The 18465-nt window shown below is 33.0% G+C and overlaps 1 protein-coding gene across 5 annotated transcripts in view; it reads right to left on the bottom strand.

The window, feature by feature from the left end:
- The window catches only part of CDH19 (cadherin 19), a 104295-nt gene that overhangs the window by 57015 nt on the left and 28815 nt on the right, over positions 1-18465 (bottom strand). For all 5 annotated transcript variants that reach the window (XR_011504368.1, XM_044774848.2, XM_014827974.3 and 2 more), the window contains exons 4-5: positions 14745-15039; positions 721-840 (exon numbers count right to left, since the gene is read on the bottom strand). Coding sequence is in view for 4 of the 5 variants with exons in the window: in XM_044774848.2 (XP_044630783.1) it covers positions 721-840; positions 14745-15039 (415 nt within the window). In the remaining variant the exon portion in view is untranslated. The remainder of the gene's footprint in view (positions 1-720; positions 841-14744; positions 15040-18465) is intronic.

Genomic DNA, 18465 nt, shown 5'->3' with positions numbered 1-18465 from the left:
TAATCTTTGTTTGGAATGTGGCAATCAATATTTCTTAAATGAGTTAGTTTCCTATAATTCTCATGGATTCAATAGACATATTTAAAAGAAGGGAGAAATTTTCCTGTCCTATTTACTTTATAAAGTATTCAATTGCTTAATGGAAATTGGGGAAGCAAGCTTAGAAAATTCAAATATTATTTTCATCTAACTAAAAAATATATAAAATACAGAACTACATTTTTTGAAAGTGAATGCCTCATACAAGTTTTTACACCTAGACATAAATTCATGCTTAATCTCAGTCATTCTGGTTGGGTATGCAGGTGGATCTCATGGTGGTTTTCGTTTGCATTTCCATGCTGACTAATGAGGTTGAGCATTTTATATTCTTGCAGGCTTTTTGCATATCAACTTTTTTCAATTGCTTATAAATGTCTTTTCCTCGTATTTTTAAATTGGATTGCCTGTCTTTCTCATTGATTTGTAAGAATCCTTACATATGTTTTCTACTCCTTACACGAATCATTTGTAGTATGAATATGGAAAATCCAGTCTTTCAACCTTAGAAAAATCAGCTACGAGATGAAAAACAATTAAATGTTTAAAATTACAGCCCATTTATTTATTTATGTAGCATCAGGTCTACTATACAACATGTTTGTAAGCTGAGAACTTTTGCTCTGACATTTGCGTACTTAGAATCATGCTGAATTTCACTTTGTTTCATTCAAAAAATACCTGTTGTTGGTTCAATGGAGAAATAGGGTTGGCCTCGTAGTAAACTGTACAGGAGACGAGCATTATTGCCACTCGAAGGATCATCAGCATCACTTGCTGTTACCTGGATGACTAACGTTCCTGAAAGGAAAAGAAATATTTATAGCAAATGAAGACCGTGGTCTAAGTGTACAATGAGTTCAGTTTTATAAAGCACTGTTTCCTTAGCAAGCAAGGTGATAACATGCAGTGAAAGACTGCCTCCTTCTTCTGAATTATAAAACTGACATCTGTCTGCATAGACCAGAGAATGTAACCTCATGCAAAATAGCTCTTAATTACCATATACAATGTAGAATTTTAAACATGTAGATCTATGACATAATTAAATGCAACTATTAAACAATCCATTACAATGTGTAATTCAGGATTTGAAAAAGGTGTATTTACTAGCGGAGGAATCAAACGTTAATTGAAACCACTTTTCTTCAAAAATCATATTGTTATCCATGCTTCCAAAAATAGTAAAATCTTGATAAAATATAAATAAATATTATTTAAATGAGCTTAAAATAGTATGAAGTTTAGAATAGGCATAATTATTTTGCCCATTTAAGTCCCTCCTATAAAATACCTACTTGTTTGAAGAATTTTTTTACAAAAGAGTGCGAAGCAAAATCTACCAGAGATTTATAAGGTAAACAGTTTCATTACAATTCAGTAACAATATAAATCATGGAAAATAAGTATTTGTACATTTAAAATTAATGCTCAACTTAAAAATATTTCTCGGGGCCATCCCAGTGGTGTAGTGGTTAAGTTCATGCGTTCCACTTCGGTGGCCTGGGTTCGCAGGTTCAGATCCCAGGTGCAGACCTATACATCGCTCATCTAGCCATGCTGTGGTAGCATCCCATATACAAAATAGAGAAAGATTGGCACAGATGTTAGTTCAGGGCCACTCTTCCTCAAGCAAAAAGAGGAAGATTGGCAATATGTGTTAGCTCAGGTCCATTCTTCCTCCCCCCTCCAAAAAAATATATATGTTTTCTTTAAAAGTAATAAGCTTTTTAATTATCTTTATAGAATCTAGCATTATGGGCCTCATTATTAATCCACATTTATTAAAACACTATTTTCTGTGTCAATAAGATGGCAAAATGAATGCACAAAATCAAATAGTCTATGTGATTTTCTTTACAACTAGCATCATGAAATTTTTCATTACAATCTAATTTTATAAACTGAGACACTCTGATAGGAAACCCTTCTATTCTTCAGTAACAAAATTGTTGAAACTTTTACCGTGGCCCTCAATCGTACGTAATATTTGCTGTTTTGTTTTAGTATTTTGTTAGTTATTTAACACTTGTTTTATACTGTACAACCATTCAAGAAGTAGACACCTTAATTTCAGGTGTTTTAAAATACATTCCTGCCATTTGTGACAATATAGGTGGACCTTAAGGGCATTATGCTAAGTAAGATTAGGTCAGAGAGAGAAAGACAAATACTGTATGATACCACTTTACGTGTGGAATCTAAAAACACTGAACTCCCAGAAACACAGTAGATGGCTGGGTACTAGGGGTTGGGAGTGGGGAATTGGGCCCAGACTTGTAGTTAGAGGATGAATAAGTTCTGGAGCCTAATGCACAATATAGTGATTAGAGTAAAGCAACACTTCATCATATACTTCAAAGTTGCTGAGACTAAATCTTAAATGTTCTCACCAAAAAAAAGAATTGATAATTATATGACGTGATGGAAGATGCTTGCTAATGCTACAGTGGTAATCATATTGCAATATATCAGAGTATCAAATAAACATATTGTATACCTTAAACTTACAGTGTTATGTGTCAACTATATCTCAGTAAAATAATAAATAAGTGAATAATGAATACATTCCTGTAGTAATTATGAGGAGTTATTTCAACAAAAGTCTTCTTAGGAATGAGCAATTCAGTTTGTATTGGACAAGACTTACTCTTTTAACTACCCTTCTGTGTACACATCCATTTACTCCTCCTGAATTTCCTCAGTATGTTTCCATTTTATTTCTTTCCATAAGGGTTTCCCATCCCTGGTTTACAGAACTAGACTACCTCTATTTAGCTTCAGGAATGATAGTGAAAATCATGGTGTGGTTAGTTGTTGACCAAAAGAAATTCTCAGTATTGAGACTTAAGCCTTCCTAACCTAGTACTATACAAATAAGACCTAGAAAGATGAAGGCAATGCACTGACGCACAGATCGCCCTGCACTTCATTTATACAAACACAAGTTATGGAGTCAGGTTGTTTCTCCCAGTTCAGTTTTTCTAAAGCACATTTTAACTTCTAACCAAACCTACCTCTTCAATGTCCTAATATCTCAGTCCCTTGCTCTCCACTAAATGGAAAACTTAGTGTAATATATTAATGAGTCATATAAAATAATTTCTCAGAATGTGTGGAAAATCCAAAAAGTCAAACTCTTAGGAAACTTAGTGGATAAAAAACAACATATTATAAATATTCTGTATAACTTTCTCTTGAATTTGTTACAGAGTTTACTTTCTGGAGAAATATTTATTATTCTCTGTGGTAAAACTCATGGCACTTTTTAAACTGAAAGTAGAAAACCTATAGAATTGGGATAATTCTATGACACTTCAGTGGCACCCAGCGCTTGATAACGAGCCATCAGTGACTACTCAGGGATTCACTTGATATTTGTGTATGTGTGTGCATGTGTGTACACGTGCATGGATGTATCCTACTATAAGTTACCATGGAAGAAAGAAATTTAAAACAATTAAGATGAAAAAAATGCAACTGAATTTCTAAAAATTCATTGCATGTTTTTGCTTTCGATTCTTACTCATGATTCGTAAATATTGCCTATAAAATTTAGAAGGACCTCAGCAAGTTTCAATTCTTATATCACTCTAATGATCTGATTTTGTTTTATTTTCTTTAGTTGTTTCTGGCTTTCTTTTTCACTGTTTTAGTTTTGACATCAGAATTCATTAAGTACGGAAGTAACTTTAAAACATCGTAGGTATTTTCTAAAAGATTTTTCTAAAAAAGTCAACAGAGAGAAGTAAGTCTATATATTTTCCTAGTCAGCAACTCAAATATTGTAGAAATCTTCAAGAAATAGTCAAGTAACATAAACAAATAATAAAAATAAATAATGAAAGCAGTCAAGAAATATAAAAACATTTGATAATATTTTATATGATTATGTTTTCCATGAGGATTTGTCATTTGTAAGGGAATCGATCTATATATTCACATGTAGTTAGGAATTAGTTACAGAATACACACAAAATTGAGAAAATTACTATGAGGCCAATAATGTGTCTTTCAATGCAGATAATTAATAATTGTTTCACAGTTCCCCCTTCCTTATATTACTGGTTAAATATAGGTAAACAGATATTTGGTGTTTGAGAAAATAAATGCTTAATTTCTACACTCATTCTTATACAAACATATGTAATCCTTCCTTTATATGTCAGTAATATCAGAAATGAATTACTCGTGTTTGAAGCAAAATGAATACCACAGCAATGCTCTTTTCAAGTACAGCAGGCTTTTGAGGCTTACGTAAGTACTGTTTATTACGTCACGATCATTATTTATTGTTAGAATCACTCTGAACAGGTTTATGAGCAATGTGGCTCCAGTCTCCTGGTCATCCCATTTCCTAACAACATCCCAGGCATCGCTATGAATTGAAGTTGCATTCTAAAATATTATGGGCACTATTCCACATAACAACACAGTTTATACAGGTCCATGTCAGCATACTTATGGACCTATTTTTAAATTTGTATGTCTCTAGAAAAATGCATTTTGAATGTTTAAACCTAAATCACAAGTAAAGATTTGGGATATATAATATTTACAAGACTGGGATATATATATATATAATGTATATTATATGTGATTCAATATATATATATCTAATGAATTCTATATAAATTCCTAAGAGAAATAATCTAGATAGCCATTGAAAGGGAACCTAGCTAGGATTCTAAAAAATGTTCAAGCATTATTACACACAAATAAACTGACAATTCAATTGATCAATATAAAGTTATAATAGAATGTCACCAGTTGGGTTCATCACAAAAGTTCAAGGTTGTTTAAACATTAGAAAATGAACCAATATAATTAGTGGCATTAATAGAATAAAGGAGAAAAATGGAAAAAAGAAATTTTCATTAGATATATAAAATACATCTGAAAATATTCAACTTAACTCAGAAAATTAGGACTATAAGGCAACTTTCTAAATCTGATAAAGGGCACTTTTATTGAAAGCAATCCTATTTAATTGTGAAAAGTTAAAATTTTTCCATCTGAAATAGTTAAAAAGCAAAAACTTTTACTTTCACTGCTGTTTTTTCAACATTGTACTGAACCTTCTAGACAATGCAATGAGACAATAACATGTACATGTAATTAAATGATAAATAGATGATGATGATAGATAGGAGATAGACATTGGAGAATAAAAAATAAAACTGTAACAACTATTCATAGGTAAGAACATTTTTGTTAGGAAATCAAACACTATACACATAAAATAGTATACAGAAAAATATCAAATATTAAATTAGTAAGGTCACGGGAACACAAAAAATGTACAAAAATCCTTTTTATACCAGGAATACATATTTATAAAATATTTTAATTAAATGTAATATATATGATAAGAAATAAAATATCCAAGAGTATATAAACAAAAATTATTGAAGACCTCTCCAAAGAAACTAAAGAGAAATGAATGACAGAAAAATGTGGACGAAAATACTGGGTTTATGAATTAGATGACTATGTACTTAGAAACATCAACAAACAGGTTCACAGTGTAAATGCTATCCAAATCAAAATCCTAGAAAATTGTATTAATAAGTTGAAAAGATCATTATAAAATATGTATGGAAATGCAAAGGACCAAGAACGGTCAAGACAATTTTGGTGAAGAAGAGCATCTGGAGGACTTGCACTAATAGAGGGCAAGGCTGATGATACAACGACAGCAATACAATGATACAACTGAGAGAATATAATGTTGGTTCCCGGAGCAAAAAAAGAAAAAAAAATGGAGCTGATAAAACCAATTAGAGCTTCAGAAACAAAATCATACATCCATGGAGAGCTCATTCATACAATGATGGTGCAGCTGAGAGTTGGAGAATCACTGAATCCGTTTCTTATCTTAACTTTGTTGTATCATACGGTGCCAGGTTTATCACTACCCTCGTTCAGATTTCACTATGTCTTAAAGGAGAACTTTCTGTACTGCCCATAAGTCTCACACAGTTTCTCACACTCCCTGAAAGAAGCTGCAAGTACAATGTAGATCTCTACCAAATTCACTCTGGCTTATTGTAATGAGCCTACTAATAATACTTTAAAATATAGAAAATCAGGGACTAATGCTTCCAGAACAAGATGCCGGAAAAAAATCGGGCTGAAGCAGGACTGTCCTGAGTAAGCTGGAGATCTGATAGCCCTACTTTAGAACACCTATGACAACGCAACACGACCCTGAGGATTATACAAAAGGAAGTAAAAATAACCCAGGACAGGTAAGTGCAGCTTGAATTGCCTTACCCTTAACTTCTATTATTCCACTTTAAGCCAAGTTCCTGTAATTAGAATTGCTCAGCTGATGGCAATTCTTAAAATTTTAAATTGATTAGATCCTTGAAAGTGAATTAGCAGGGAATGTAAACCAGAGAGTGGGAAAAGCCTCCTCTGGCTTGCTGAGGGATCCAAAGGCCAGCGAGTGTCTCTGAGACACCACAGCTTGACCAGAGATGGCCATGTTGTTTGGGGATGCAAAGAGCCAGTATGATTGGGCACTTACAGTCAAAAGATCCTTACAGTCAAAAGATCTGAAATCAACTTGTATCTATCCTGTTAAGTGAACAAAAGTTTACAAAAAATTATTCTCCTAGAATCGTATTTTAATCAGTAAATTCTCAGTTTGCTTTCTCCAATAATAAAAACACAAATATAATATTTAATATAATAATTCTGGCTTCTATTATTGCATTGATAGGTAATATTATTTGCCTATAATACCCTTGAGAGACTTTTTCATAAATGCACATTGAAAATTAGCTTTGCTTTCTAGCTAGCTTCTGAATCTTTAAAGCTGTCTTTTGCAAAAGGATTTTTTTTTAAAGATTTTATTTTTTTCCTTTTTCTCCCCAAAGGCCCCTGGTACATAGTTGTATATTCTTAGTTGTGGGTCCTTCTAGTTGTGGCACGTGGGAGACTGCCTCAGCGTGGCTAGATGAGGGGTGCCATGTTGGCGCCCAGGATTCGAACTGAGGAAACACTGGGCCGCCTGCAGCAGAGCGCAGGAACTTAACCGCTGGGCCTCGGGGCTGGCCCCAATGAAAGGATTTTTTATGAAAATAAATTTAAGATGATATTTGACTTTGCCCATTTTACTAGACACTGTATTGCAAAAACTTATTGTCAACATAGGTGACGCAGGAGGAAAACTTAAATAAAGTGCTTGAGAGAAAAATCATAGTTTAGTAGTCTCTAGAATCTGCATTTGCTGATAGACTTTTTTACTTATGACGGAAAATTATAAGAAGATAATGGTGCATTAATATAAGCTAAAATATTTATTGTGTATGAGAAATTACATATAAGTTACACTTTTTGGGACAATTTTAGTAAGTGCTAACACTTGTAAAACTACATAAAGTTTTTGAAGATTGAAAGCATTATTGGCAGCATCAATAATATGATTTCCCAGAACATCAGATTTATTCTCGCACCAAAAGTAAAACTTAACGTAAGAATAGTGTAACTCTGTCAATGTTGATTTGTAGGGATTTTAGTATTAACCAGAAGTATTACAGAGGACTGAACGATTCTCACCCGAATGTTCTTTAATATTAGTAACAAAACTGTATTAGATGTTATCTCATATTTCACACAGAATGTGTTCTCTTCTGGTGATTATGAGAGGAATCCAAACATACAAGAATGATAAATTTTGATACTCAGACTAATTTAGAAATCATGTAAGCCATAGAGAAAGTCTGCAATCTGTGATAGGACATTTTGTACGGAAAGCTTTTATTATAAAATACTAAATAAACAGCATGTCATCGTTTAACACAGTGTTTGAATGCCGAGATTTGGACCATAGATTTCAAAAGAACTCATTTATTTTACTATGTAATTTTGTTTGTTTGTTTTAAGTCCAGTGGTAAAAAGATTAACTGGCTTTTCTTACAATGAAGATATAAATTGTCTATTAGGAAAGCCATTTTTACATGCAGTTTTAGTACAAGTACTCTGATTAGTCTGAAACAAATTTATTGAGAGGATGTTGAGTTGTTTAATGGTGAGATTTAAAGCAGCACAAATTAATAATATTATTTTGACTTACACTCTGAATCTGTGATTTTTATAACAAAAACAACATAACGTATTAGATGATCAAGTAAAATTATAATTTTCAGAAATCAAGCTCATGACGGACACAAGGGTTTAATTTTAAACAGTGCATCTGCTCACTCCTTTACACTGAGAACTTATGTTATTAGGAGGATTATTATTTATTTACAAGTTCTGATTAGCCCATCTTTACTGTGTTTATATTTGAGATGCAATTACTTTGCAAGCTAGAAACACCCAGTGAAACTCAAGAAACATAATATTTTCCCACTTGTTACCTTAAAAGTGCAAAGTATTCTTCAAATATTTTTGTTTTTCTCTCCCCAGTCACCTGAAAATTAGGTCTTTCTTCTTATTCTTGTGTTGTATTTTTTAACATTTCTACTTTTCATAATTTGAGAGAGAGAACCTAAGTCACTGTGTTTAAGAACGCAAACAAGAATGTGTTCAGAGAGAATAGAAAGAGCAGCCATCTCCGTCTCACTCACTGTCAACCCGCGTGTCCAAAGGCAGAAGTTTCATAGAACCTAATTTTCAAATTTGATGTATTTATAAGATAAGGACATTTATTTTTCTGAGAAATCTCTGCTACATGTTGATAAAAAACAAAGTATCTAAATCTGTATGTATTTTACATAAATTGAATTTAATCTTTTTTTTGTTGGCTCTCCATTGTGACATATGTGTGCCATATTGATGATAAATACTATTAGAATGAATTTTCATTTTTTTCTAGCTTTAACGAGATATAATTGAAATATAACATCATATAAATTAAAGGTGTACAATGTGATGATTGATACCTGTGTATGTTGGGAAATTATCCTCACAGTAAGGTTATTTAACACCTCCATCACCTCACATAATTATAAATTTATTTTTTTGTGGTGAGAACAGTTAAGATCTACTCTCTTAGAAACCTTTAAGTATATAATATAGTACTGTTAAGAATACCATACCATGTATTAGATCCCCAGAACTCAATCATCTTACAACTGGAAGTTTGTATCCTTTGACCAACATCTCCCAATTTCCCACCCTCCAGCCCCAGGAAATCAGCATTCTACTCTCTGTTTCTATGAGGTTGACTTTTTTAAGATTCCACATACAAGGGAAATCATGCAGTATTTCTCTTTTTCTGACTTACTTATTTCACTTAGCATAATGTCCTCAAGGTCCATGCATGTACCAATGGCAGGATTTCATGCTTTTCATGGCTGAATAACATTCCATTGCATATATATAACACAATTTCTTTATCCGTTCATCTGTTGATGGACACTTAGGTTGTTTCCAAATCTCGGCTATTGTAAATAACTCTGCACTGCACATGGGAGTGCAGATGTCTCTCGGAGACAGTGATTTCACGTCCTTTGATATATATCCAGAAGTGAGATTGCTGGTAGTTCTATTTCTAATTTTTTTAGGAACCTCATATTGCTTTCCATGGTTGGCCACCCCATTTTACTCCCATCAACAGTGCACAAGGACTATTTTCTCCACATCCTTGACAATACTTCTTAATTCTTGTCTTTTTAATAACAGCCATACTAACAAGTGTAAGGCGATATCTCATTGTGATTTTGATTTTCATTTCCCTGGTTATTAGTGCTACTGAGCATCTTCTCACTTACCTGTTGGTCAGTTGTGAATGTCTTCTTTGGAAAAATGTCTATTCAGGTCTTCTGCCCATTTTTTAATCAGATTATTTTTTGTGGGTTTGTTTGTTTGTTTTTTGCTATTGAGTTGTATGAGATCCTTCTATATTTTGGATATTAACCTCTTATCTGATAGATGGTTTGGAAATATTTTCTCCCATTCCACAAGTTGCCTCTTCATTTTGTTGATTGTTTCTTTGCTTTACAGAAGCTTTTTAGTTTGGTGTAGTCCAACTTGTTTGTTTTTGCTTTTTTTGCTTCTGTTTTTGGTGTCATCCCCCCAAAATTATTGCCAAGACCAATTTCAATGAGATTTTTCTTTGAGGAGTTTTATGATTTCAGGTCTATGTTTAGTCTTTAATTAATTTCAAGTTCATTTTATGAGTAGTGTAAGACAGGGGTCCAGTTTCATTCTTTTGCATGTAAATATTCAGTTTTCCCAGCACCGTTTTTTGAAAAGACATCTTTTCCACATTAAGTATTCTTGGCTCCAGAGTATTGCTCTGGCTAGAACTTCCGTACTATGTTGAACACAAGTAGTAAGAGCAGGCATCCTTGTTTTTTTTCTGGTCTTAGAGGAGAAACTTTTAGCATTTAACCAGTGAGTATCATGCAGCTGTGGGCTTGTCATATACAACCTCTATTATGTTCAGGTATATTATTTCTTTACTTCATTTGTTGAGAACTTCCGTTGTGAAAGAATGCTGAGTTTTGTCAAATGCTTTTTCTGCATCTATTGAGAGGATCACATGATCTTTATCCTTTATCCTACTAAAGTAGTGTATCATGTTTGATTTGCTTATGTTGAACCATCCTTGCATCCCAGAGATAATCCCCACTTGATAACAATGTATGATCCTTTTAATATGCTGCTGAATTAGGTTTTCAAGTACCTTTTGGAGAAATTTTACATCATTATTAATCAAGGATATTGGCCAGTAGTTTTCTTGTAGTGTTCTTATCTACTTTTGGTATCAGGGTGACGCTGGCCTCATAAAACGAGTTTGAGAATGTTCCAGCCTCTTCAAATTTTTGGAAAAGTTTGAGAAAGATTGATGCTAATTCTTCTTTAAATGTTTGGTAGAATTCACCAGTGAAGTCTATCTGGTCCATGACTTTTGTTTTGGGGGAGGTTTTTTTCTTTTTAAGATTTTATTTTTTTCCTTTTTCTCCCCAAAGCCCCCCGGTACATAGCTGTATATTCTTCGTTGTGGGTCTTTCTAGTTGTGGTATGTGGGATGCTGCCTCAGCATGGTTTGATGAGCAGTGCCATGTCTGCGCCCAGGATTCAAACCAACGAAACACTGGGCCGCCAGCAGCAGAGCGCACGAACTTAACCACTCGGCCACGGGGCCAGCCCCAGGAGGGAGGTTTTTTATTACTGATTTAATCTTACTAGTAATTAATTTGTTCAGATTTTCTATTTCTTCATGATTCAGTCTTGGTAGGTTCTAGATTTCTAAGAATTTAGCTATAGTTCTAGTAATTCTGCACTGGAAAATTTCAGAATTAAGGAATCATTATTTAGAGCCCACCTGCAGCACTTTGGACCACTATGTGTCTTGGCCCACATCCTTGGAGTCTCCCTGGATTTTACATCCACTAATATCCTCTACTCATCTCCCAAACCAGCCTAATCATGTACGTTCACGTATGTAGCATTTTCATTCATCTGTGCACTCATTCTTTTACTCAATCATCCCAAACTTTACGTGCCGTGTGGCTCCTGGTCTATTAGATCTTATGTTTTTGTGTGAAAGATAGATAATAACTTTACAAATCCATACTGAGAAGTGAGAAAACATAATATTTTATCTCAATTTCACTGATAGTTCTACTTTGAAAGTAAGTGCATTTCAAATATAAGTGTAATCAGTAAAAGCCCATCATTATTTGTAAATAAATATATGTTTAATAAACAATGGCAGTTTAGTTTTCTCTTCTGATGGCATTCTCATGTAGATTCCTTTCAGAAATTCACCAAATTCTAAGTTCAAAGTACAGATTCAAATATAACAATTGGAAGTTGACTCCTATACAACACAAATATACCTAAGACAGACAACAGAGAACAAAATGTTTGCACTGGTTGCTTTGTAAAGGATAAAACATGGATAGGGAATTTGGAAGCAAGATCAACTCTCAAGAACCTATTAAATGGTAATGGATAAAGAAAGAAGTGAAGAAGTAAGGCTATATTCAAGTAAAAGAATCCACATTATTTATTAATTAAATACTGAGATTGAGGGAAACAGAAATCACATACAATATTATTAATTTGTTTCTTCAAAGGAAAATCAATAATTATAGGAATGCTTCAAAGGGAAACCACAGAAAATGTTTGACAGAGCAATAGGAATATTCCCCTATTTCCATATTAGATAACATTTCTCATAGCAGCTGACCACCATTCTTTTGGCCCCTTAATGCCATGGAAAGGTATAAAAAGAGCTCATTGACTGTAGTATGATTCCATACAAAGCCTGAACTCTGACTGGCACTCCCACAAGAGTGTATTGAGTTACACAGATTGACTAGGTTAATATGTAATGAAATTCAAAGTACAAAGAGATCTGTGGTAGCCAAATATTGTATAGACGAAACCGATGTTTTGTGATCTCTATTCGATCAACCACAGTGAGGCTACACTTGATGCTATGATACAAATACTGTGTCGTACACACTGTAATCCTCTTATGAGCTTACTCTCCAACTATGCAAAATGGCTATTTTGTTCCTTGGCTTTTCTATCTAGAATTCCACCCCTTTACTCTCAATTCCTGCCTTTCTCTCAGACTTCACTGATAAAAACGAAACAATCACTCATTAACTGATTTATTACCAACCGAGGTGTTGACCTACCTGAATCTATCCCTTCTACTAGTGCCCTAGATTCAATGGCTCTCTCCCTTTCAGGAATAGTTTTCCAGTAGTTATATCCTGTTTGTTTCTTTTAAAAATGCTCTTCTCTTGTATTAGCGCTTATTGTATTAAGTGTATTATTAAACTTCCCATCTTAATAAATGATTAAATAATGATTAAAAAAATCCCCTTTATCTTCATCTCCATCTACTCAGTGCCTCACATCTCTGTTTTTCTCCCTGTAGCAAAACTTCTTTTAAAGTTGGCTAAATTCACTGCCACCTCCACTTCTCCTTCCATTCATGCAACAGAATAATCTCTAACATAGTGCAGTTGCACAAATTCAACCAAATTCCTTTTGTCAAAATCACTAGGGGTCTTCAACTTGCTAAATCAAGTATCTTGTCTTGATTTTACTCAACCTCCTAGCAGTTTTCTACACAGTTGGAGAATCTCTTTTTTTGCAACATCTCTTCTCATGTCTTCCTATATCCCTGGCCAATTCCATTCATTGTAATTTACTAGCCAACCCCTTTTGCTTAACAGTCTAATCAACCTGCATTCTCTTCCAAGGGGATCTCATCCATTGTCATGCTCCACATGTTTGCTACATGCCAATAACTCCCATAATGATATATGCAGTCCTCATCACCCTACCATGGGAATTTTATTTAGAAAGTTACATGACTGGCCTCTTTGTACCATTCCCTTCAAATAACACCTCCCAAAATATCCCCACTTCCTCCACTCAATTAATCATCATACTTCACCCATACTTAACACTGTCGTAACATACAGTATCAAATATTATTACCTTGCTTATTTAAAATAGTTATTTACTGTTTGTGTGTTATGTTTTGTACCAGCAATTACCTCACATACCTCCTTTATAACTGAGTCCCCAGTTTCAAAGAAAAGTTCCTAGAACATGTTAGGTCCACAATATAAGCTTGTTGAAGAAAGAGAAGGAGAAGGAGAAAAAAGGGAAGGAGGAGGAGCAGAAAGAGGAGGAGGAGGGTGAAGAGGAGGAGGATGGAGGGCAAGAAGAGCTGTTTCATTGCCTAGTTACCAAATAGAAATAGAACAATATTAACGTGTCATTTACATCTAATGAGAATTGGTCTTGACAGATATTACACAGCTAAATTTGTTTACGCTGTAGTTAAAGACATATATTCTGAACACATGTAGAAAGACATCTTTAAATTGATACCAGAAATGTTAAAAATAAAGAATCAGGAAAATATACAATGGAATATACATTTTTAGACTAGCTGGCTAATGAATCAGATATTTTAATAAAGCAGTTTTAAAGCACAATAGCATAATTTAAAATGACCATTACTGAGTTGAATTTAAGTTTATCACTTAAGTAAATTTTATTAATTAAATGTTACTGTATATTGTGTTATCAAATTTTCTGACTGAAAGAATAAGTGGGCAAATTTTTCATAGCCATGCCATAATTTTACCCCTATTGGACACAAATTTCTGATTTCCAAGGTTAATTCTTATATCTTATGGAAAGCACTCTCTTCTACATGTATTATATTTAAAACATTTATAAAAATAACATTGGGTTTGAAAAGGAACTTGAAAATGAATACAGAGGTGTTCAACCACTCTTTGTTTTTAGTCTTCATATTCCATTGTTTTGATGTATATAGTACTTTTTTTGTCTTATAAATTGGCTTTTCCTATTTTTACATGCATTTCTTTCAGGATAACTTTATGTGCTATTTTAAGATACAAAAGTATATATTTTTTTGGAAAATAAATTCTTATATTGAAGAAACTAGTAAGGGAACATGCTAAAGAACTTTATAAATCATTCAACAAAACCTTTTTTTAACCGTTTTTTCTATTGCTTTGAAGACTGAGATTATATATTAACATGACAAATAATTTAATATATAGTACCATTATTTACAAAATTTTAATGAATAGTGTAATTTTTCAAATATTTTACCTAATGTATTTGTAGAAGGAAGTACAAGTATAGAACTTTAAATAATTCACTTCCAAAACATATGTTTGAAATTTAAATCTGTTTTCATTGTTAATATATCTTTGATGTAAATTAATATGCAATACCTTCTGGAGACATCTCTGGTACAATGGCCTCATAAGGTTCATCTAGGAATTTTGGTTCATTGTCATTGATATCCGAAACTCTGATGACAAACTCAGACTCAGGCTCCACAGCCCTTCCAGTGGTGGTGTCTATTACCTGGGCTCTTAGAGTGTAGAGGGATCGTTCCTCTCTATCAAGCTTCTGTCTGGCATATATGTCACCTGTTCTTTCATCAATGACAAAAATACTTCCAGCCTCAGCTCCCAAAAGCTTGTACTGGAAAGAATTGTTTCCATTGTCTAAATCGGATCTTAGCTGCAAGTGCAAAGAAGGATAATTTAGTTTCCAGACATGCTAAAATGGACAAATAAATTTTAATGATTTTGTGTTCATGTCTACTAATTATTCCCCAAGTTCATAATTCCACGTAATTCCCACATTACAAAATATAAGGTGAAATATCAATTTTAAGATTAAAATCTATCACCAGCAGAGAAAAGTGTCTGTGAATTTTCAATGTAAAGAATTATACAAATTTCATTACTCTAAATTTATGATTCTAATTAGAAAGTATAATAACTGCAAACAAATTTCATAAATTATGCACAACAAAGTTAGTTCAAGTTTGCTCTATGATTACATTCTTAGTCACTAAAATCTCTTCTCAAATATTTAAATTAGGTTGGGACCCAGAGACAGATAGGAAGATATTAATCGAGATAAATTTAAGCAGTGATATTCTCTCTCTAGGCTAAAAATCTAGAGAAAACATGGAAATATTAGAAAATTAGGGAGCATGTTGAGAAGATGATAATCATCATAACCATCCATTGGATATTTATTATATATCATGAAATCTACAGAATTGCTTTATATTATTCTCAATTAATCCTCATAACAAAATTATGAGATACAAATTATTGATATAATCAATCTTTTCTATAGAGAAGGAAAATTAGACTAAAAATTTTAAGAACTTGTGCGGAGTTACAGGGGTTTTGTGTAGATTTATGCCTTAATCCACAGGTTTGTCTCATGCCAGATCCTCTCCTGCAAACCACAATGTAACACAGTATTTTAGCCCTTGAGTTTCAGCCAGATTAGATCTAAGTTATTTCTTTCCAACATATTCTACTCAATTCTCAGATATACTTTTCATTTTGTGACCTCATTACTTTTATTTTTTAAAAATAAAGTAAATTTCTTTATCATTCATGGTGTTAATGAATTATTTGGAATTTTTAATTTGTATATAAAAACAAGGGTTATTATGATGCAGGTAACATTGGTTGTATGGTCTTCTATATGTAAATTATTTTTGTATAAAGGGAGGAAACATGCCATAATCCCTTAATTATTGTAAATCCATGGTTTTCTTGATTTACCATTTATGAATATGCCCTTCTCCAAAGTAAGAGCTTCTCTGAAATTTACAAAGTTAACCAAGAAATACAACCTTAAACAAATTCATAACTTTTCCAATAACTCGTTACAATACCTTATTCTGAACTAATTAATAAATTTTCTATGTGATTGAGGAGAATAACTGAAGATATCTAAAACACATATTAATAATTTGATAATGTGTTGAATATCACTGCTATGTAATGAAAGAAACAAATTTGGAATAATAACATCTAGATTGACTTTCTTGTCGCAGCTTTTTAAAATTTGATCATCCTTCATTACCCTCAAGATAAAAAGGAAGTCTCTATCCCCTATAGTCAGAAATTAAGGGTAACAAATGTATTTTCTGATAAATATATCAAATGAAAGTAATGCATTCTTCATGTTTTTCAAATATCTTTTTGATGTAGCTCAAAATTTTGATTCAATATTAGAATGAACATAAGTCAAATTTAGTAGTGAATAAATTATTTCAAGTATATTCACAGTGCAATTTTCATAGGTAAGTGAGCTTGATATTTTGGGGGTTTTTTGGGTTTTTTTTACATTTTTTTGTTTTTCTTTTTTTGGAAGATTGGCCCTGAGCTAACATCTGTGCCAATCTTCCTCTTTTTTTATGTGGGATGCTGCCACAGCATAGCTTGATAAGCCCTGCTAGGTCCACACCCAGGATCCAAACTGATGAACCCCACCCAGGCTGCTGAAGCAGAGCATACAAACTTAACCGCTATGCCACTGGGCCAGCCCCAAGCTTGATATTTTTAAGGACTCAGATTTAAATTAGACAAACAAAAAACTTATTTGAACATTTGCCTCTTAATGTCACAAGATGCATTAGTTAAACACATTTCATTTTCATGGATTCTAACATTATGAAATTTTCTATACTTCTATTCAAAAAATATTTTTTCAATTAGGTAGTTACTATCAACTTAGAAAATCAGTATAACTTTAAATTTTTACTTAATTGTGCTTTCTGAACTTAATCCCTTTTAACAAAAGGATCAAAAAGAAAGTAATATTGGACATATCAGCTATACTTAGTATTTTATCAGCTTTTTACATAAGCACCTAAACATTCAGTATTACTTTCTTCTAAACCAGTTATCTATGGGTTATTTAAGCCTAATGAGGTTATTTGGAGGGAAGACATCTGTTAGAATATTTTCATAGATATTTTTACAAAATTGAAAATAATAGATGAAATCAATCACCATGTGAAAGGAGGAAACGGGAGATTTGTTCAGGGAGCAGAAAAACGAAAACTAGAAGATGTGATAGTTAACCAGGGAGGTAGTCTCTGTTCTGATTGCACTTCCCTGCAGATCCTTATTCACTAAAAGCCACCAGCCAATGTTAGCCTGTCATCCCGTTCGGTGATGGGAGAGCATACGGTGCTCCAGGAAGTCCGTTGTAAATGTGGCTAGAAAGACTCGGTTACCTAGCAGACACTTAACTATGGACCTCCTGTATGGCATCCTGCCTGTGGTTTACCTGTAGTCATGTTAGAAAATAAAAAGGGATGAGAAATATTACTTGTGTCAGGCACACATACTCACTTACACACACAATGTTAGAAATCTGTTTGCTTAAGATCTTAATCTAAGCCTTCAGTTGAATGTACTCTTATACTGGTGGGATAAATGAACTGCTATGGAAGCCAGACTTCACAGTAACAGTGCAGCTCTCCTGAAAAGGCTAGAGCAAGAGAGTTAATGAATTTTGAGTGCTTCACCCTTTGGGCCCAATTAAATTTTAGTGTCAGTTAATTAGTGGTTAAACTTATTTCAGTTCATTCATCTAGAAAAGGAGCCTTACAGAAAAGGACATATTGTAATTACCTCTGTTTAAAGAAAATCAAATAATAATAAAAACGAAAAATATAAATAGGAAATGTTCTGTCTCATTAAGAAAACTTTTTTTAAATATATTTTTTATAAGAAAGTGAAAATAATTATTCTTTGCACTTCAACTTCACTAATGAAATGAACTGTGTAGGTTCTTGAAGTGACTTAACTGTAAAAGGATTTGGTATTAATATGCTTCATTAAAAATTAATGAGGGGTAAATCAACACCTACTTAGTATAATAGAAAATCAGACTAAACACTCTTGGTAAACATTTTTGTTCTCAGTATGGTAGCTGTGATCCATTACCAAATATATAGCGCCATCAAACTTCCAGATGGTGATAAATGAGGGCTGTGCTTTCATAGGTATGGAAGACTAAAGTGAAATTTGAAAATCGGAGCTTTCCCTCTACCTCAAATTTTTGTGGATATTTTAGGTGTTGGCACATCTGAAACAATTAATTATGCTGGTGTTTGAAGTTTCG

Source organism: Equus asinus, chromosome 7, assembly GCF_041296235.1.
Source record: "Equus asinus isolate D_3611 breed Donkey chromosome 7, EquAss-T2T_v2, whole genome shotgun sequence".
Taxonomy (NCBI): Eukaryota; Metazoa; Chordata; class Mammalia; order Perissodactyla; family Equidae; genus Equus; species Equus asinus.
This window is presented reverse-complemented; position numbering and strand designations above follow the sequence as displayed.